This window comes from Mytilus trossulus, chromosome 2 (assembly GCF_036588685.1).
Source record: "Mytilus trossulus isolate FHL-02 chromosome 2, PNRI_Mtr1.1.1.hap1, whole genome shotgun sequence".
Taxonomy (NCBI): domain Eukaryota; kingdom Metazoa; phylum Mollusca; class Bivalvia; order Mytilida; family Mytilidae; genus Mytilus; species Mytilus trossulus.
Window position 1 is genome coordinate 80249249 of NC_086374.1, and position 22534 is coordinate 80271782.

Below are 22534 nucleotides of genomic sequence, written 5' to 3' on the forward strand. Positions count from 1 at the left end.
TTGTCACATATTGACATGACGTGGCATTCTATAGCCAACAGTTAGTTGTGTTGGGGTTTTTTTCATTGTAGGAAGTTAATTTATCGCTGCCCTTATCAACGGATTAAGACTTAAGTCAACGTTCAGCAAACATATTTTTATTTTATATAGCTACTTACCACTACGAAGACAGCATCCCTTGTAAGACTTGCAATTGTAGTATTCCGTCTTAGTATAATAAAAGATGCCTCTGTTGTTATAATAAAAGTAATTTCTAGGACAGTCGTATTTTTTTATGCAGTCAAATCTTTTGCTAGATTGGTAACCTTTGAGACAAAATAAAGAATAACAAAAAGTTATAAAAGATTACTGTTCAAATTGGAAAACAAAATCAAAAGCATTACTTAAACCTTCATTGTTAAACCAAATATGAATTACTAGTATATAAGATATATATGATGGACGAATATAATTATTAAATACATTGTGTTCATTTACATTTGTAAAAATGAATTGTTTTACATTATCATATCGGGGCCTTTTATAGATGACTATGCGGTATGGGCTTTGCTTATTATTGACGGCCATGCGGTGACCTATAGTTGTTAATGTCTGTGTCATTTTGGTCTCTTGTGGAAAGTTGTCTCATTGGCAATCATACCTCATCTTCTATTTTTATATATATTATCTGTAATCAACTCATTATATAAAGCATTCTTGTACGGGTGTTACGTCAACAAAAGACATATCAGTGACTTAAAATTATTCAGAGTACGTGTTTCACTAAGCGTATGAATTGACTAAAGCAAAATCGATTATACGATTGTTCACGGTTTTTTTTTATCACGTCGACATGATAGAGAAGATAGTTTTATTTGTCTATATGCGTTTATGTGTTTCTATGATACATATGACTTGGCTCTATACTTATACTTCCCGTCATTGTGATATTGTTCTATGGTAACTTGGTATTCTTGACTTTATATTTTGCTAATGTGCTATGTCTATATGCCTGTTTGTGTTTCTTTGATACATACATGTATGTCGTGGCTCTGTACCTTCACATCACGCCATTGTGTTCAGTATTGTCTCTGGTGATTTTTGTAGTCTTGCCTTTCATTTTTACTAATGTGCTATGTCGTCAATATGCCTTTTTGTGCTTCTTTATTACATATTTGTTTGTTTGTTTGTTTGTCTGTCATGTAAGTGAGAAGTTTAGCTAGCCGATATAAAACCAAGTTTTATTCATCATTTTCTACATATATATAGGAAAATGCCTGTATCACGTCAGGTATGTGATAGTTGTTATCCATTAGTTTGATGTGCTTGGGCTTTTGCTTTTTTATTTTGATTGGGGACTTTCTGTTTTAAAATTTCCTCGGAGTTCTTATTTTTGTGATTTACTTTTTTTTTAATTTATCATTTACAAAGTCGGATAAGCTGCTATTGATAGTGTGCCTTGCGTCTGTTCTTAAAGTGTTCTTCTTCGGGTTGAATAAGGACTTGGGTAAAAGGAACTTTTGTATTATGTATTATTGTAATTTGTGTTTGTAAACAGATGATCTCCAAAGATGTTTATACTCACGCGGAAGACAGCATCCTATATAAGAGTTGCAAGTATACCTCCACGACTTATTGTCATATTTGCAATCTCCATTTCTGCTATAATAAGTATATCCTGATACACAACCCCTATAACCTTTATTAGTGCAATATCCATTTCTACGTTTGTAACCATAATCACCACTGTCAGAGTCGGAAGATGTAATCACTACAAGAAATTTAAGACATGTTGAATGATAAAGTATATGAGAATTTGATTTCAGTTTAAAAGAAAAACACTGTTTATCTTTTCAAAAACATCACTTGTATATTTATTACAACTTTGAAATGTGAAAACTTCTGTATCGCTACTTAACTTGGAAAAAACATTTACGTCACGTGAGCAGTCGCTCGAAGACTTTTTGTCAAAAGTGTTTCCTTTGCAGCGACTGTAATTTTTGCAATATCCTCCTTTTGTGTAGCATTTTGATTGTTAACAGATTAAGCTTAAGAATAATACTAAGTTGATGACTAAAAATATGAGTATATAGAATAGAATAGAATAGATTATTTATATTTTCCAAATTACAGGGCCCATAAAGGGCATAAAATCAGATACAATTGATTTACATAATTGGTAACAACAACAATAAAAGAGGCATATACATATATATTTGGAATATAAGCATTGGTCGGAATCAAGCTAAAAACCACATAAATATTGTGAATAAAAGAATAATATAATTACATTAAACATGTATATGTATTTATTCTTTTTCTTGACTTAGTGTCAGTGTTCATACCTGATCTCCTTAAATCAAAACAGTCACAAATTTAACAACCAACGAAGCAATGCAAGTATAAAACTAGAGGCTCTAAAGAGCCGGTGTCGCTCACCTTGGTCTATGTGAATATTAAACAAAGGAAGCAGATGGATTCATGACAAAATTGTGTTTTGGTGATGGTGATGTGTTTGTACATCTTACTTTACTTAACAGTCTTGCTGCTTACAATTATCTCTATCTATAATGAACTTGGCCCAGTAGTTTCAGTGGAATATGTTAATAAAAATTTATTTACAAATTTTATGAAAATTGTTAAAAATTGACTATAAAGGACGATAACTCCTTAGGGGGTCAATTGACCATTTCGATCACGTTGACTTATTTGTAAATCTTACTTTGCTGAACATTATTGCTGTTTACAGTTTATCTTTATCTATATTAATATTCAAAATAACCAAAAACAGCAAAATTTCCTTAAAATTACCAATTTAGGGGCAGCAACCCAACAACAGGTTGTCCGATTTGTCTGAAAATTACTGGGCAGATAGATCTTGACCAGATTAACAATTTTGCCTCATTTCAGATTTGCTCAAAATGCTTTGGTTTTCGAGTTATAAGCCCAAAACTGCATTTTACCCCTATGTTCTATTTTTATTTTTAGTGTCCTGTACCAAGTCAGGAAGATGGCCATTGTTATATTATTGTTCGTTTATGTGTGTGTTGCATTTTAACGTTGAGTCGTTTGTGTTTTCTCTTATTTTTGAGATATTGAGATAAGACGTGGCACGGTACTTGTCTATCCCAAATTCATGTATTTGGTTTTCATGTTATATTTGTTATTCTCGTGGTGTTTTGTTTGATGCTTTTTCCGTTTCTGTGTGTGTATCGTTTCGGTGATATGTCGTTGTTCTCCTCTTATATTTAATGCGTTTCCCTCGGTTTTAGTTTGATACCCCGATTTTGTTTTTTGTCCATTGATTTATGAGTTTTGAACAGCGGTATACTACTGTTGCCTTTATTTAGCCATGGCGGCCATCTAAGTTGGTTGACCGGGTCACGCCGCACATTTTTTAAACTAGATACCCCAAAGATGATTGTTGCCAAGTTAAGATTAATTTGGCCAAGTAGTTTCAGAGGAGAAGATTTTTGTAAAAGATAACTAAGATTTACGAAAAATGGTTAAAAAATGACTATAAAGGGCAATAACTTCTGAAGGAGGCAACTGACCATTTCGGTCATGTTGCCTTATTTGTAAATCTTACTTTGCTGAACATTAATGCTGCTTACAGTTTATCTCTATCTATAATAATATTCAAGATAATAACCAAAAACATCAAAATTTTCTTAAAATTACAAATTCAGGGGCAGCAACCCAACAACAGGTTGTTCGATTCGTCTAAAAATTGTAGGGCAGATAAATTTCACCATATGAGCAAATTTACCCCATGTCAGATTTGCTCTAAATGCTTTGGTTTTTGAGTTATAAGCCAAAAACTGCATTTCACTCCTATGTTCTATTTTTAGTCGTGGCGGCCATCTTGGTTGATTGACCAGGTCACGCCACACATTTTTTAAACTAGATACCACAATGATGAGTGTGGCCAAGTTTGGTTTAATTTGGCCCAGTAGTTTCAGAGGAGAAGATTTTTTTAAAGATAACTAAGATTTACGAAAAATAGATAAAAATTGACTATAAAGGGCAATAACTCCTGAAGGGGTCAACTGACCATTTTGGACATTTGACTTATTTGTAAATCTTACTTTGCTGAACATTATTGTTGTTTACAGTTTATCTCTATCTATAATAATATTTAAGATAATAACCAAAAACATCAAAATTTCCTTAAAATTACAAATTCAGGGGCAGCAACCCAACAACGGGTTGTTCGATTCGTCTGAAATTTCAGGGCAGTTAGATCTTGACCTTATAAACAATTTTACCCGTGTCAGATTTGCTCTAAATGCTTTGGTTTTTGAGTTATAAGCCAAAAACTGCATTTTACCCCTATGTTTTATTTTTAGCTGTGGCGGCCATCTTGGATGGTTGACCGGGTCACGCCACACGTTTTTTTTAAACAAGTTTGGTTTAATTTGGCCCAGTAGCTTCAGCGGAGAAGATTTTTCTAAAAGCTAACGACGACGGACGACGCCGACGCCGGACGACGAGGGACGACGCAGGACGCAGGACGCCAAGTGATGTGAAAAGCTCACTTGGCCCTTTGGGCCAGGTGAGCTAAAAAGAAGAGAGACGGTAATTTATCAGCACACGAAATAGACATAGCATATCAACAGTCAATCAAACATATAGAAGACTTATGATTGTAATTACATTTATCTTATCTCCTATAGATTTATGGGGATATGATTCTTTAACGGACTACAACGTGGTGACCATACATGTGTATATTTCTTATAGGATGCTCTAAAAAAAAATGCATGGTTAGTTACCATATAGGGTTAGCAACCATATGGGGTTAGTAAGGAGTTACTTCCTTTTCAAAACAAAACAGTTCCCACAACCCTAAATAAAAACAACACAGTGTTGAGTAAACATCTGAAAGGATTCAACAGACGAAGAAATTGGTGATGGAGGGTTAAAATAAGTTCATAAAACATAATTGATGCTAAACAGTTGTTATTGTTCACATAACGGAGTTACTTCCATTTGAAAAAAAGAAATCTGAAATGATTCAACAGACGAAGAAATTGGTACATGTAAATTGAACGATTGAAATAAATTCATAAAAAAAAATAAAAGATACAAATTTGTTACTTTTGACATTGTTTTCTGTATAGATAAATGCAAGTAAGATCTTTATACTAATTGAGTATTGAATTTGAAGATTTGATCTCTTTGGTAGGTAGTTAATCAAAATACCGCAAGTGAAAATAGTCGATAAGATAAATTCGTTACACGGTGTGCTAGTGACCTAATACGATATACATGGGGTCAGGTCAGTACATTCGATATGGGGATTCGATCTTCGCTGTCGTCCCATATATATCGTATTTGGTCCCTTACACACCATGTAACTAAGAATATACTCTAAATGTGGTTATGACATCATTATTTTAAAAGTATATCTGTTGTAAAATGAGCGTTATATATTCCAATATAACAAAGCATGCCTTACCTTAACTATCCCTTCTTTTCGTTTCGTAGAAATTTCATATTTATTGAACATCCACTTCTTTCACAATTTGTGCCTCGCATTTCAGAGATATTGAGGGTTTTGAGCTGATTTTGATTGTGTACTTCTGAATTTGGACAAAGTAAGCAGAACAATTTTTGTGTTTACTAGTATTACAAACGACAGATGAATTAAATGTGTTAATACTATTGCATTATTGATATATAAAGGGACATTGATGGTATAAGATGGTGTCGGTAGCTCCGATTCAACTCATTGATCAGATTTTGGTGCTGATCAAATATATTTCAAATGTGGTACTAACCCCTACTAGCTGTAAGTATATTATGTGTTGATAATTCTTACTGGCTTTCCTCTTTCAAATTTGTTTATCAAAATGTTTTCCTCTTATCAAAGGTTGAACATTTAAAAAATATTCGGAATATACTTCATTACAAAAATGAAAAACTACTGGAAAAATATATTTACAGCTAAATTCCTAATGCTTGTAGAGTAAAACGTTGGTAGGCTTGCTTGCTCAGTTGGTAAAAACATTAACTCAAGCTTTTTAATTAATATTGACATCTTCAAATAATAAATATATATTTGAGTGGACGCAATTCCAATTACAATAGTACAATATACAAACAAAGCAAGCAAACTAACGAAATTCTTGCTTTACATGCATACAAAATTAGCTGTAAGAATCGGAGAAGAAACAAAGCGTTCTTACCTATACCGCACAGAGAGGCGACAACAAAGACTGCGAGTAACATCTGGATTGACTTCATCTTGCAATTGATTGAATTTGCAGGTTGATGCTACTTTAAATAGTAAACAAAAGCCAGGTTTTTTTAACAGATGTTTCACTTACATTATGCAAGAATTAGCAAAACATACTTAAGACTGGATTAACCTATAAAACAACCAGATATTCATGTCAAATTCAAATGCAAAACTGCTGTAATTATAAAATAAAATGTTAGGTGAATAAATCGCGTCTGAAAACACAATTTAAGTTTGTTTGTAGGAACATATTAAAACAGGATAATATCAAATTACATGTATTAGTATTTATATTTCACAATACATTAACAATACAAGGCTGAAGCCATTATTATTGTTACATCGAATGAAATATGCGTGTAAGTCGTATAATAAACATGCATTTTTTGCACTTATGAATGCCAATATCTGAAAATAACTTCTTATCGACTCATTGTTCTAAGCCTCATTCTGGTGGGCCCGTACCTGTGGTGCATATCTAAATAAACGCATTTCTAGACCTGTGCATAGCTTACAATTCAAGAATCTGGACAAGAAGAATATAACGCATAAACAACATGCAAAGAAGGTAATATTCAGATTCTTCAAGTTATTCAATTAGCACAGAGATGACTTGCACATGGCATTTGTCGCATTATTGGTATGTTCAGGTATGAAGGGTATACTTTATAGGAATTTTACAAGGGTAGACTTTCAGGTGGGAATTTTACAAGGGTAAACTTTCAGGTAGAAAACTCATTAGGGTAAACTTTCAGGTAGGAATCTTATGATGGTTTACCTTCAGGTAGGAAACTCATTAGGGTATACTTTCAGGTAGGAATCTTACAAGGGTAAACTTTCGAGTAGGAAACTCATTATGATAAATCTTCAGGTAGGAATCTTATGAGGGTTTATCTTCAGGTAAGAAACTCATGAAGGTATACTTTCAGGTAGGATTCTTACAAGGGTAAACTTTCGAGTAGGAAACTCATTATGATAAACTTTCAGGTAGGAATCTTATGAGGGTTTATCTTCAGGTAGGAAACTCATAAGGGTAGACTTTCAGGTAGGAATCTTATAAGGGTAAACTTTAAGATAGGAATCTTATGAGGGTTTACCTTCAGGTAGGAAACTCATTAGGGTAAATTTTCAGGTAGGAATCTTATAAGGGTAAACTTTCTGGTAGGAATCTCATGAGGGTATATCTTCAGGTAGGAATCTTATGAGGGTTTACCTTCAGGTAGGAAACTCATTAAGGTAGACTTCCAGGTAGACATCTTACAAGGGTAAACTTTTAGGTAGGAATCTTATGAGGGTTTATCTTCAGGTAGGAATCTTATGAGGGTTTACCTTCAGGTAGGAAACTCATTAGGGTAAACTTTCAGGTAGGAATCTTAAAAGGGTTTAGCTTCAGGTAGGAGACTCATTAGGGTTAACTTTCAGGTAGGAATCTTAGAAGGGTTTAACTTTAAACGTATATTAATATTGGTTTCATACAGGACAAGTTCAATCATGTTGATATATTTGTAGATCTATCCTGCTGATATTTTTTTGCTTTTCAAAGTTTCTTTCTTCATTTATATCCCGATTATCCTTAATTGTCATTTTCAAGATAATAGCCAAAAACTCAAAAAAACGGTATAAAATCTTACATATAAAATAACTGCCAAAATTATTGTCTTCCGACTTCAGTCATGTTAACTAACTCGGGATCTCGTCCTGCTCATATTTTTATGCCCCATTTTGGGGTATTATGTTTTCTGGTCCGTAAGATATAAATGTAGTGTTTTGTACTTACTTCCTAAATTTTCCTGTGAAACAATTTTTTCTCACAGAAAACGCCAATTTTTTATTTAGAAAATATCCAAAGTATGATACCGTTATCGATCCGTGTCTTGCTCAGTCAACGAATAACCCGTGAAATTTAAAAACTCTTTGGTTCAACACTTGCCAAAATAAAACCAGAGACATAAAATACATAGAGTATTTAAATTTCGCGGGTTTAGTTTAAACATATTTTATTTGTTAAAGTACAAATTGGATAAGACACAAGTCAAACAGACTTATGAAGTCTTCTCCATTTAACATATATATAGCAATATAATACAAAAATATATGTATGAGCATGCATGTAAAGAATGGTATATCTATTTAGTAAATATAGATTGCCTAACAATGTAATTTTAACACACTATTTAATATGTAAATATAAGAATGTTTAAAATATTTACAAAATGATGAAAATAAACGCAATATTTCGCTAGACCAACTAGCTTTATCAAGCGTGCATCTATCCAGGTGAAATCGGATGTAGATGATAAGAAACTTTTGCAGCTCAATGTATATGTTGAACTTAGCTGCCTTGAAAATAAGAAAATGTTTTAAGAAAGTTTTGCAGCTCAATGTCTATGTTGAATTTGGATTGAGCTGCCTTAAAAATAAAAAAATAAATAAATTTTTGCAGCTCCATGTATATGTTGCTCTTGGATTTAGCTGCCTTAAAAATACATAATTGGAAGTTGAAATTAGCAACGTCCATTGGCCGATATTACGGGATAAAAAGGACGATGCTTTGTTTTTAAATTATTCTTTATCTTTCCTGTATCTTTTCTCGTCTTTTTCGTTAAGACCATCAGGTTCTAAAGTGTGGAGTTGGTGGATCCAAAAGTTTTCTCTTCTCCTTCTCGCCGTGGTGTCCCACTCGGTGTTGACTTCTATAATTTGGAAAGTGACATTTTCAAAAGGATGTTTCGTAGAACGAAGATGTCTTGTGAGAGGACAGTTTTTATTGGTTTTGTACGATGAACGATGGTTATTAAGCCGAATATTAAATTTGTCCATTGTTTCTCCCACATACTGAATGCCACAAGTGTCACATGTTAATATATAAATTGAGTTCTCCGTTTTGCAGTTGGAATTTGAGTAGATGGTATAATTTTGTTTAGTAACGGAGCTGATGAAAGAACTGTTTGTATTGGCAGCTTTACAACACAAACAATTCCTTCGACCACATTGTTTGTAGCAACCGGGCGATGGAGTAGGCTGCTTTACTAATACAGAAGTCACTAATTTGTCACGGATGTTTTTAGGTCTTCTGAAGGCCATGACGGGTGGTGATGAAAATACTTTTTTTAGATTTAAATCATTTTCTATAATTTTCCAATGCTTCTGAACAATGGATGACACATTTTTAAAATCAGGATGGTAAGTGAGTACAAGGGGTGTTCTGTTAGCTGCTTTATTCTTATCTTTGTACTCAAGAAGTTCTTGGCGACTAGTTTTGTTTGCTCTTTCGAAAGCGCTATCAATGATGTTGTTATTGTATCCTCGAACAACTAGATGTTTACGAAGTTGTCCAAGTCTAGCATCTTTCGTATTTTCATTAGAGCATATTCTCTTGATTCGTAATGCCTGGCTGAATGGGATACCACGGGAGCAATGTTTAGGATGGCAACTTTTTGGAGAAAGGAATTGATGTTTGTCCGTTTGTTTGGTATGAAGGTCCGTTATAATGGTTCCGTTCTTGATGTAACTCGTAGTATCGAGGAAGTTAATTTTCTCCATAGAGAATTCAGATGTAAATTTAATTGAATGGTGGAAAGAGTTACAGTGTTCTAGAAATTCATTAAGATGTTCTTGTGAATCTGTCCATTTGAAATCAATATCGTCAATGAATCGGAACCATGATAAGGGCTGATATGGAGCACTAGCCAAGAGGCGTTTTTCAAGTTGGCCCATAAATATGTTGGCATATGACGGTGCCATTTTTGTGCCCATACTAGTACCGTCTATCTGGAGATAGTGTTTTTCATTGAAAGAGAAGTTGTTATTCTCCAGTACTAGTTTGAGAAGTGTAACAAGGCACTCATATTTAGTAAATATATATATATAAATATGGATCAAAAGACGGAAAATTGAAGTAAAAGAAAACAATAATAATACAGAAAAAATAAATAAAATAAAAATAAAGATAAAATATATAAATGAATAAATTATTTTGAAAACAGAAAAAAACAAAAAAAACAATTTCGCATGTAATACGTTGGACTGAGCAAGACATACATACGTTAAGATCACTTATGTATTTAAATATCTATGGCTTTGAGGGGGGTCTCATTGGGGGGGTTCCGATCCCGGATCCCGCTTACTGTTTGTCAGATTCCCGTATCCCGCTTACACTTTGTACGTAACCAATTCTCATTTTTTTGTCATTTCCCGGGTCCCGCAAGACCTCATTTCCCGTTTTCACGACACAATGATTTGACTTTCACGTTTCACGCTTACGAAAAATCGACAATCCCGCGTCACGCTTAGACCCCAATGAGACCCACTTTGAGCGTTCCAGAACTGTTTGACTTTTAATTTTTTTCTTCAATATGAATATTTAAAGAATTTATTGATTTAATAAGAAGTCAAATAAGTATGTTAAATAAGTTATGTTACTTCACCCACGTGCCTTTTGATCGCGAATTTATATCATCCTGTACCAAGGACGTCGTTATTTTCTGTCTTGCTGTAGAACTGACAAATAGTGGCTTACAAGTCACAGGCACTTGTCGTAAAATAAAAATCTGAGACAAGTGCATATATATGCGGGTGCCTGTGCGGGTGCCTGTGCTACAAGTGTATTAACCTTTCCCTTTTCCTCCGGTATTAGCACTCACCATACTCACTATGTACTGTGAAGTGGGACGATGAAATAGGTAACGATGTGAAGCAGCCCAGTAGTCAACACTTCGGTGTTGACACATTTTGAATATCAATACTGTGGTAATTTTTACAAATTTCCTGAACATTGACAAAACTTTGAAATTTTTCGAAAAACTAAGGATTTTCTTATCCCAGGCATAATTTACCGGCTTAGCCGTATTTGGCACTTTGGGAATTTTGGATCCTCAATCATCTTCAACTTTTAACTTGTTTGGCTGAACATGCTGGATAAATATGTTGACTACCAGCGTCACTGATGAGTCTTATGTATAGACGAAACGCGCGACTGGCGTACTAAATTACAATCCGCCTGGTATCTTTGATAACTATTTATAAAAGTGGTTGCTAGAAAATAAAATAAGATATGATTTTGGTGATTTTAAGATTTGTGTTAAAATCATAAGTATGATTATCTTAAACTATATTGAATCAGATCAAAATAATTGTGTTTGCTATTAAAAAAGAAATGACACTAACAGACGGCCGGTATGTACATTTCAAGTCAAATATTACTGAAATTTATCATGATAAGGGCAAAAGTATCGATCGAAGTCACTTTCTTGTCCTTTCTTCTTAGACGCTCATACCAGTTTTCCAATGTAACATGGCAGTTATATTTATATTATTAATTCACTAGTCTGTCATGTCTTTTTACAAGCAGGGACATATATTTTTTATAATACAATTATTTTATTATTATGTGTCTCTGTTAAAAGTATATATATATATACATGTCACATTTGCTTATAACGAGTCATAGTTAAATGCCTGCAATATTATTAATAATTATCCAGGTATAATCCGGCGTTAATCCGTTGGTTTATTTATTTCTAATGAACTTAATTTCTTTTGTTATTTTTAATCCCTGTAGTTTTCTTTATTTTGGTACGTTGCTATGTTTGAAATTTCAATTTATGAAATATAGTTAAATTTGTACAAGATATACTAAATTTATGGAAAGACAGCCAGCGTTTAAAAGAAAGCGGTAAATAAGTTAGCGAAATTGCACGTGAGTGAGTGAAGTACGTTCCGCATCATTGACGTTTCTATGGTAAATTATAGACCGGAAGTTGACAGAGTGTGGTAAAAATTTGACCGGACTGAAAGAAGAAAAGAAAAATACTGCAAGATGTTTGACGGCGATGAAGATGGACCCAAGGGAACTTTTGAAATATACAAGGCTGAAGCAGATTCGTTGTTTAAGCAAGGAGAATACAGAAAATCAATTGAAAGCTACACTACAGTGGGTATTTTAGATAAAGTGTGGGGAAAAACTTGCATTCCTATTTGTTGCATTTTCTTATCCTTTTTCATATTATTTAATTTTCAACCTCATTTTTCGTAAAAGACTAGAAAGTAAACAAGTTATTTGTACGTTTAAGAGAAGTGACATTGAGTAGTTAAATCAGAATTGTGATAAAATAACACCCACACTCATCCTACAACCCTCCCCCTTCCAAAGAAAAAGCCCAGAGATTTTTTTTTTCCTGATTTGACTAAATGTCATCTAAATACATTATTATATTTTAGTTTATAATATCGATAACAGCATTTGTAAATATTCTTTATTATGATGTTATTCAATTTCATTCAATGTTTTACATGTTTTATGTTATAGTGATGGTTACTTAGTGAGTGTTTCACTGGCAAGAGTGTCTATGGTTTTGTCATTATTAATACACGTAAAGCATCAGGAACTAGCAGCCTGCACCAATATTGCAGTTTTCAAAAAGAGTCAAATATTCCAACATTTTTCTCATGTGTTGATATATACATGATATAAAATTTTGCTTATGTTTTTATAATTCTAGTTTGGTGGGAATAATCATGTCATGCATGTCTAGGGCACAGGACAAGGATTTTTCAGAGTATTGAAAGTCAAAAGCATATCATTAGGAAACAAAGTAAAAACATGTAGTATTGAAGTCAAAAAGAAAATCTTTTAAAGTGGAAATTTATGTGGTAACATTAAATTCAGTTGACTGCACAAAAGCTGTTTCTAAAAGCAAGATTTGATCGGTTCTCTAAACAGGAATGTAGTAATATATATATAATTGTTTCTATCTGACCTGATTTGTTTTTTTAACAGGCATTAGAACTACTGCCACACGACAAAAATTGTTTAGTTTGCCGGTCAAAATGTCATCTTCAACTTGGGGACACAATCAGTGCTTTAGAAGATGCAGAATTGTCACTTGCAGAAGACAACACATTTCACAAGGTACAAATGTACATGTAATATATTGATGAAGATCAAATTTCTCGGTACTTTTGATGAGTTATTTGCAGAAGGCAACTCACTGCACATTGTTAAATATCTTTAAAGACAAAGTTTTAATAAAATTGAAAATAAGAAAAGCGCACAAAAATTGATTTTATCAAAAAAATAATCAACTTAGATTTATGAAATGGTTTTTGAATTCTTACATACATTGACATATATGACTTATTGCTTCCAATAAAAAGAAATGATAGCCATTCAGTAGATTTAAAATCATTTTATTCATCTTTTCATTTGTTAATGTGTCACTTAATGTAACTTATAGTATGTATAGCTCCAATTTTGAATTAAGTACAAACTATTTAATTGCATTTTAATTTTTTCAGTAATTTTAGTGTACAAGACCTTAAAATTTGCACTTAATAAATACAATCTATTTATATTGTTAGTAGATTTTTTACCATTTATATTATAATTCTGTAATATATAAATAATATTGAATTCTTTTTTGTAGGGTGTATATCAAAAAGCACAAGCATTATACTACCAAGGAGATTTTGAGATGTCCCTTGTATATTACCACAGAGGTCACAAACTTCGACCTGAGTTACAGGAATTCAGACTTGGAATACAGAAAGCTCAGGAAGCCATAGACAATTCTGTTGGATGTAGGTGTTATTACTCAATGTCTATATGCAAAGTTTATATGCATTTTATTTTCAGAGTGTTTCAGTAGAATTGTAATCTCTGCAATATCTCCTTTTATAAGCTCCCCTGACCTGAAAGGTCAAGTGAGCTTTTCTCATCACTTGGCGTCCGTCGTCTGTCGTCCGTAAACTTTTACAAAAATCTTCTCCTCTCAAACTACCGGGCCAAATTTACCAAACTTCGCCACAATCATCCTTGGGGTATCTAGTTTAAAAAATGTGTCCGATGACCTGGCCATCCAACCAAGATGGTCGCCATGGCTAAAAATAGAACAGGGGTAAAATGTATATTTTGTCTTATATCTTTGAAACCAAAACATTTAGAGCAAATCTGACTTGGGGTAAAATTGTTGATCAGGTCAAGATCTATCTGCCCTGAAATTTTCAGAGGAATCGGACAACCCGTTGTTAGGTTGCTGCCCCTGAATTGGTTATTTTAAGGAAATTTTGCAGTTTTTTGTTATTATCTTGAATACTATTATAGATAGAGATAAACTATAAACAGCAATAATGTCCAGCAAAGTAAAATCTACAAATAAGTCAACATGACTAAAATTGTCAGTCAACCCCTTAAGGAGTTATTGCCCTTTATAGTCAATTTTTAACAAATTTTCGTCAGTTTTTGTAACTTGTACAAAAATCTTCTTCTCTGAAACTACATGGCCAAATTAAACCAAACTTGGCCATAATTATCATTGTTGTTTATAGTTTAAAAAATGTGTCCGATGACACTGCCTAACAAACAAAATGGCTGACATGGCTTAAATTAGAACATGGTGGTAAAATGCAGTTTTTGATTTATATCTTAAAAATTAAGACATCTAGGGCAAACCATCAAGATTTAAATGTCCATCAGAATAAGATCTATCCCCTCGCAAATTTTCAGATGAATCTGACAACTCGTTGTTGGGTTGCTGCCCTAAAATTGGTAATTTTAAGGAAATTTTGCAGTTTTTGGTTATTATATTGAATACTATTATAGATAAAGATAAACTATAAACAGCAATTTAGTTCAGCAAAGTAGGATCTACAAATAAGTCAACATGATAAAAAATTTAAGAGTACCCCTTAAGGAGTTATTGCCCTTTATAGTCAATTTTGAACAACTTTTCGTCATTTTTGTAACTTGTACAAAAATCTTCTTTTCTAAAACTATGGGCCATAATAAACTAAATGTGGCCACAATCATATCTATTTAAAAAAAAGTGTCTAATGACCCCACCTACCAAGATGACAGACATCAGTAAATACAGTAATAGGTGAGCGACACAGGCTCTTGAGAGCCTCTAGTTTATTGTTTGTAACATATATGTCAATGTATGTACTATAAACTCATTTAGTTTTTTGCCTGTACCACTAAGTTAGTAAGCAATTTGAGAGGAATGACAAGAAAATCTGATTTCACTACCACTTGATTACTTGATTACTGATTTCACTACCACTTGATTACTTGGTTGTGACAAATTTGTATTTTGTTGAACACTGAAATTGGTGGATCTACGTCTCCTAAAAATACACAAACATTATCACTCCGTAAATAATTATTATAACAATTGGTTGATATACTTCTCCTAAAATACACAAACATTATCACTCTGTGAATAATTATTATAACAAATGAACAATAAATAAAAATTTGTTTTTATGAAGAAGAAAAAGTCTTAAATATCTTTTTGATCATTAAAGACAAATATTTCAGAAATCTAGAACTGGAGACAACTTCTGAAAGTGTGAAGATATGTACATCTATTAAACTAAAGAAATATTTGCGATGCTACCAATTTAGCATGTTTAGAAAAATAATTGATATATGATATGTTATAGGTTTTAAAAAAAATCCAATTTTAAAAAAGAATTTATTCATTTTGTATGCAACATTTTCTTAAATCGCAATAATTGTTCACCAATACTAATAATGAATGCATGTACCCATATTTTGATTAACAGTACATAATTTTTAATCATTCTCGATTTTGTAGCTCCAGAAAAGGTCAAACTGACCACAGAAGGTGACTTAACATTTTTTGCCCAACAAGATGAGGTAATTTTGTACATATTTATTAGATAATGCATTTAAAAAAAAAGATTTATAGCAAACACCTAGATACATTGAAGCAAGCAACAGCCATTTTACAATAAGTATGTATCAATTAATATTAATACTATGATAACGATAATACTTTTTACATACAATTTCTTAATTATTGCATATAAAAATATTATCTTTTAAATTTATTACAAAAAATGTGTTCTCAATCTTGTAGATAGATATAACTGGATCTCATATAAGTACCAAGTCAACTGTCTATCCAAGTCATTTTGGATTGGTTGACTTCATTTTGATTGAAATAGAAAAAAAAAATTTGCCCAATTTTTGTTCAATTGACAATACTTGTTTGAAATATATATACATTAAATATTTAGATGAATTTGTCTATCAAATATTTCTTACAGAAAAAGCCCAAGAAACAGCAGTACAGTACATATAAGAAGACAACTACACAAGCACCCAAACGTAGACAGTATGATCCAAGTAAACCGGTCGGTAGTGAAAAAACTATAAAACAACTGTTAGGAGAACTGTATGGTGACAGACAATACCTAGAAAAACTTCTCAAAGAAACAGGTACATTTTTTTAAAGGGTTAATAAAAATACTGAACTCCAACTGAAGGTAAATAGAAAAAAGTTTAAATCCATGAAAATCATAGGTTAATTTATATCATTTTACAAAACGAGTGGAAAACAATAGTTTTATTCCTGACTTGGTGTAGGCATTTTCCAAAGTGTTTTACTGTCACAAATTGAGTTTACCTGTCAACACAAAGGGGTGCTAATGGATACACATATGTTCACATGTATATGATAGTGAAACCAAGCTTTATATACAACAAGCTTAAAATACAATACAGTTGTCTCCCTTCTAAGTTTTTATTTTTATTTTTCAAAAAACAAATTTGCTATTTTCTTAGGCACCAAATTATACAGTCTGATGTCATACATTAAGCAACAATTTCAGGCATCAAAATAAATACTATATTTTTAAGCTTTATATAAATGTAAGAAAAAATAATAACAAAGATAGCTTTTATGATTGAAGATTGTTAAATATTTGTTTCACTATTAAAGAAAGTAAAAAGCAATAAATATATATAGAAAAGCAATATCATGATATTGCTCCCTTGAATTGTCCTCTAGAATGTATCTGTAATAATTTATTCCTGCTCAAGTGGGAAGTAACTCTTGTAAATAAAGACATTAAGATAAATCTTTGGCTTTTGGCTTTTTGCTGTTTTCTTTATAAATAAATATTTAAGTTAGTGGTTGATTTTCCTAAGATGCCAGTTGATTAACACTTGTTTTTTTTGTCAGTTCAAAAACTTAATCAAAGTATTTATATTTTCAGATTCAAGGTCAGAGGTTGGAAAGGTGATTAACACTCTGGTTACTGAGGGTTTGTCTTATCTGGATACCAGAACAGATTTCTGGAGACAACAAAAACCCATGTATGCCAGAAAACATGAAAGAGCACAGCAACGCAACAGAACTGATACTCACACAGGAAAACTTGCACCTAATGATTTTATCATCAGAGAATTAGAAAAGATAGATATAGGTAAATATAATTAAGAGTTTTATGTGTATATGATTGATAATTTAAATTATGTATTGGCTTAATTTGGAACTTAGTTCTATGAGTTTATCTAGAGTTTTTCTTTCTCCAAAAAATAAACATGGTCAATAATTCCAGACTCTGAAGAGCTTGCAAAATAAACATGGTAAATAATTCCAGACTCTGAAGAGCTTGCAAAATAATCATGGTCAATAATTCCAGACTCTGTAGAGCTTGCATTTCTTAACATGATTTCCTTGAAAGTGGGTTGCTGTTTTCAAGGAAGCTATTGAACCAAGAGGTTGTAGTGATGAAGTTTAAGCGTTTGTTGACTTGTTTGAATTTTTGACATTATTTTGTCAGTTCTTTCTACTTTGAGTTTGAATATCAATCTGTATCTTCTGACTGTTTTATATTAGTTTTAGTAAACATTTATGTAACTCTGTGTTTAAAAAAGTTATTTTTTTTTAAGCTCAAGTTGAAGGAGAGTACCAGGAGGCTTTAAAGAGATCACAGCGATGTCTTAATACTGTAAACAGCTTCACAGCAGAACAAGTGCCAAATAAGATTGAAGTCCTAGCTAATCTTAACAGTTGTATAGGAAACGCCTACCTAGAGATGGGACAGTATGACAAATCACTAGAGCATCATAACATTGACCTGAGTATGGGAGAAGACAAGTAAGAGGCATATTGACTATATAATATCTAATCTATAGTTCTGTTTTCACATTTTGGCAAATTTTGATAATGTATTTGGCATAGATGCATTAATTCTTGTTTAGTATAATTCAAGATTTTGGCATGTGCAAATGTAGAATGATTTTCTTTTTTAAAGAAAATGTTCGAAGTTGTGAATTAAGTGTTGGTTCTCTATTGTTTACCTTCTTTTCTGATGATAAAAGCATCTCTAAAATGTTCACTTTTTCAGGGTTTAGGTTCATTTATATTTTGTAAATTTAATTTGATAAAATAAGTTCTTCTTTAGACACAGATATTTTGTTAAATGTTTCAATATAATATCAGATGTAAATGATTTGATTTGGTATCTTTAAGGTTTTGCAAGTGCTTATTTTTACACAATTTGTGATAGATGCATTTTTTTCAAATGAGTTCAAAGTTTTTGTTTTATTGAAATTGACTTGTTATTAGATTCTTCACTACTCAAACACACTAATTGGAAGTTTTCCCAGTTACTTCCCTTGTTTGTGAAAATGCAAGGATAGCTAGTTTTATAAATGATTCTTAAAATATTATTAAAATTGTTTAATTTTTATGTATTCATTCTAAATATGAATTTATTTATTGCAGTGATATGGAAGAAGCTGTATCAAGAGGTTTGGATAATTTAGGTCGTGTACATGCCAGACATGGAAACTTTGAAAAAGCAGTACAAGTGTAAGTTTTGGAAATATGTGAGTTGTGTTGGAATGAGATCGACCTTATCCAAATGAATACCAAATAATCTGTTTACCTTTTTTCTGGTTGAAAAAAGTCTTTTACTGTTTAAAAATTGAGTTGTTATAAGAACCCTTGTGGTTGACAGGGTGCAAATTTTGATTTCATGCCTGAAAACTTTAATATTGCATGTATTTTCTAATTGGGGAATTTATTTTTTTTAACAAAAAATGATATTGAAGTATGAACTGGGTAAAACTATTACCAAATATAAAAAATTCTAAGATGAAATGTTACTGGGGAAAAGTAGATAGGAATAATATAAATCTCACCAATTTACCAAAAGTATTTATAATTGCTTTAAATAATTGTTTACTGTTCATATTTAAGGTGGGAAAAGAAATTACCAATGTCTAAATCTGCATTAGAGAGCACATGGTTATATCATGAAATAGGTCGTTGTTATCTAGAAATTGGTCAATTTGAAACTGCTAAGGAGAATGGAGAAAAGTCAAAGGTGGCAGCTGAAGAGGCTGAGGATCAAATGTGGCAGCTACAGGCATCAGTATTGGTGGCACAATCTGAGGGTAAAGATTATAACTTACTGCTAAGAAAGTGGGGAAATATGCAACTGTATAGATTTATAATGTCAATACCATTCCATGTTTCTTTGACATCAGTATTTACAGAGGCAATAGGCCAAGCTCAATATTGGCTCCATAGATGATCAAAAAAGGATATTAATCAATAAATGTTTTGTATTTTTGCATAAAAATAAATGGAGGCAATATGATTTAACACAAAATGTGCACATAAAATGCTATCAATCAGTTCTAGCAAACCATATAAGCATTAAAAGTAGGGCTACTATATGTTTGCTTTGCCATTTAACTTTATCATGTTGTCATTTTAAAATAATTTTATGTATTTTTTTCATTTTCAGTCAAACTTGGTGACTTGAGTGCAGCATTAACATCATTTGATACATCACTGGAACTAGCAAAATCACAAGGTAATTATTGATACTTTTTATGTAAACATGTTTCACTTTTGAATTTGACTTTGGAAGTTGATGCTATGTGTGCCTTCAAGAAATCTGTTCAGTTTTGCATTGTACATCAACAAATGCTTAAGAAAATATTTGAAAGATACTGAAACATGCAGCATCTAATTGAACACATTATAAAAACCATGTAACCTTTTGTCACCAATAGAGTGAACTTGTACTGATGAACCAAGCTAAATTTTTATTTAACTTTGTACATATAGATGGGAAATAATCCTCAATTTTTTACATAGAATGGCCATTTTATTTCTTGTTAAACAAATTACAGGTGACACATCAGCACAGTCAGCCATCAAGAAAGCTATGGACGACGTAAATAAAAAGATAGCCAAGGGAAATACATCTACTAGTGCAAAGAAAGAACGAGTGCAGATTGATGAAGAAGGAGAGAGAGAAATTCAGACTGCTGTATCATCACAGAGGGCAGAGGAAGAAAAAGAAGATAATGAAACAAATAATGCTAAAGAAACCAGCAAAGAAGCAGAAGAAGGTAACATAAGGATGTTTACTGTTTTATTTAATAGATGCTCCAATTCATGATTCATTTTATCAGTTTTTAGATAAAAAAAAAAAAATAGTCAGCCATTTTTACCACAGTATTTGGTTCAGTTTTCACAATAGAAAGAAAATATATAAATTTTGATTAAAAAAAAATGCTTACATTACCAAAAAATAAACCATGAAATTTTTGTTTATATGTTTTTAAGAATTGTATTTATTGTCTTTCAGTGCAATCAGAGAAAAAAGATGATGAAAAGCCTGTAACACCCAGAAGTAAAGACAGTGATAGCCATAAACAAGAGTCTTTAAACGAAACAACAGATGAAAAGAATGAAAGTAAGACAGAAGAACCGGAAAATAAGGAGGAAATCAAAGATGAAAAAGATAGAGAATCAAAAGATGGAGTAGAGACATAAAACTAAACAAAACAAATAAATAATTTTGTACTTTTTTTTAATGGGGGGTAAAATTTTTAATTTTGTTGACAGAAAGCTAAAAAATATTAATAAAATTAAGTTTAAGAGAACTTTTTATAAGCCAGTATTTTTTTAATTGAGCTTGAAGTTATTCTTTTTACAGATAAAAAAGTTGGAGTGAACATAAATAGGGATGGAAAATAGAAAGTAGATCTTTACTTCTCTTGTTGAATAAAACAATTGTATAACTTTTTTTAACGTACATGCCATTCTTATAAGCTATTAAATGACTTAAAAAAGAAAGCCTTACACTTGAAGCATGATCTTTTGGACATTACTTAATTTATCAGTATTATATTTGTGTAAAAAAATAAATGACTTTATTCCTATTTGATGTTTTACATAAATGCCTACAATTGTAGTAGGTGTTCAGTTATAATTTGTAAGGTGCAAAATGTTTAACACTAAATTCTATTTGTTAGAAAAAGTTATTTGAACATACCTACAGAAAGCAGTAAATTTTTTTTTTTTAAATTATCTGCCAATAATTTGAGTAAGTATGCCTGTACAGAACAGTATTATTATAATAAGTATTATTTTGTGATGTTTATTCAGAGTAAACTTATGATTCTATGATATTTTTTTTATATTTTATTTATTTATTTACAAATACATTCTATTTCTTGCCACAAAATACTCTTTATACAAGATTGTTACGTATTATTTTTGGCTTGTTGAACAATAAAAAATTTGAAAAAAAACTTGTTGAGTTTTGATAGTTCTATTCTTCTCCTGACTTTAAAGTAACACAACTTCTATTGGTTTACTTGACTTTCTCTAATAAATGCAGATTGGTTTCACCTATTTTATTGCCTCTTGCAATAACAGGTACAGTGAGAAGACATGTATGATATTCTGACCTACATTTCATCCTTCATTGACTTAGCCGCCTCTTTTTGCATCAGATTCCAGTAGATAGAGCCACAAATATACTTCAAACATGGAGCTTTATAAGTTACTTCATTTACTTGGATTATCTTCTATATCTCAGATCAGTTCTCCAAAACTTATTGTACTGCATTCAAATTATTCTGTGTACTGATCCCTCCGACTTTTTTTCATGCTTCATTGACTTAATTAAGCTAAATGCTCAAGTTAAATTCTTCATTCCAAGTGACTAAATATATGTGTTTGCAAGGATCTATAAAAGTTGATGTTTAGTATACCTCAATCCACAACAAAAACATAACAGGACAACATACATGCTACAATAGACAGGGGTTTACTGATGTGGTGTAATTGTACAGAAAAACAGAAAAAAAACCAATAATGAGCTGCCTTTTAAACCCAATTCTGCATGTTGATTGATTGCTGATTGTGTTTTTTTTTATGCACCACTTACGATAGTAGAGGGGCATTGTGTTTTCTGGGATGTGTGTATGTTCATTCGTCTGTCACATTTCAGGTTAAAGTTTTTAGTCTAGGTAGTTTTAATGAAGTTGAAGTCCAATCAACTTCAAACTTAGTACACATGTTCCCTATATTAAGATCTTTCTTATTTTAATGCCAAAATAGAGTTTTTACCTCAATTTCATGGTCCACTGAACATAGAAAATGTGAGTAGGGCATCCATGTACTGGGGACACATTCTTGTTTAAAGTCAAAACCACTGACCTTTCATAGAAAAACTGTCAATCCTGGC

General features: G+C 31.8%; 1 protein-coding gene and 1 long non-coding RNA gene across 3 annotated transcripts; one reads left to right on the plus strand and one right to left on the minus strand.

Moving 5' to 3' along the window:
• Nucleotides 1-228: 228 nt before the first annotated feature.
• LOC134705439 (uncharacterized) lies at nt 229-22522 on the minus strand. 2 transcript variants are annotated; one of them, XR_010105566.1, is made up of 3 exons: nt 22507-22522; nt 1565-1750; nt 229-305 (listed from the first exon to the last, which is right to left on the minus strand). It is a non-coding gene; the product is annotated as an uncharacterized LOC134705439 (long non-coding RNA). The 2 variants fall into 2 exon arrangements; XR_010105567.1 differs by lacking the exon at nt 22507-22522 and adding an exon at nt 6312-6326.
• Nucleotides 11847-20896, plus strand: LOC134708091 (outer dynein arm-docking complex subunit 4-like). The gene is made up of 12 exons (XM_063568389.1): nt 11847-12155; nt 13002-13133; nt 13648-13801; nt 15820-15881; nt 16295-16466; nt 17246-17455; nt 17925-18132; nt 18763-18849; nt 19240-19436; nt 19793-19861; nt 20184-20405; nt 20645-20896. Exons 1-12 carry the CDS (start codon nt 12042-12044, stop codon nt 20830-20832), a joined length of 1815 nt encoding a protein of 604 aa, XP_063424459.1. The 5' UTR covers nt 11847-12041; the 3' UTR covers nt 20833-20896.
• Nucleotides 22523-22534: the final 12 nt, after the last annotated feature.

Excerpts from the sequence above, each read along its gene's own strand:
- LOC134708091 (XM_063568389.1), top strand. The coding sequence starts at position 12,042 with ATGTTTGACGGCGATGAAGATGGACCCAAGGGAACTTTTGAAATATAC. Across the intron at positions 15,882-16,294 it reads TTTTTGCCCAACAAGATGAG|AAAAAGCCCAAGAAACAGCA; the intron begins GTAATTTTGTAC and ends TATTTCTTACAG. Across the intron at positions 17,456-17,924 it reads ATTAGAAAAGATAGATATAG|CTCAAGTTGAAGGAGAGTAC; the intron begins GTAAATATAATT and ends TTTTTTTTTAAG.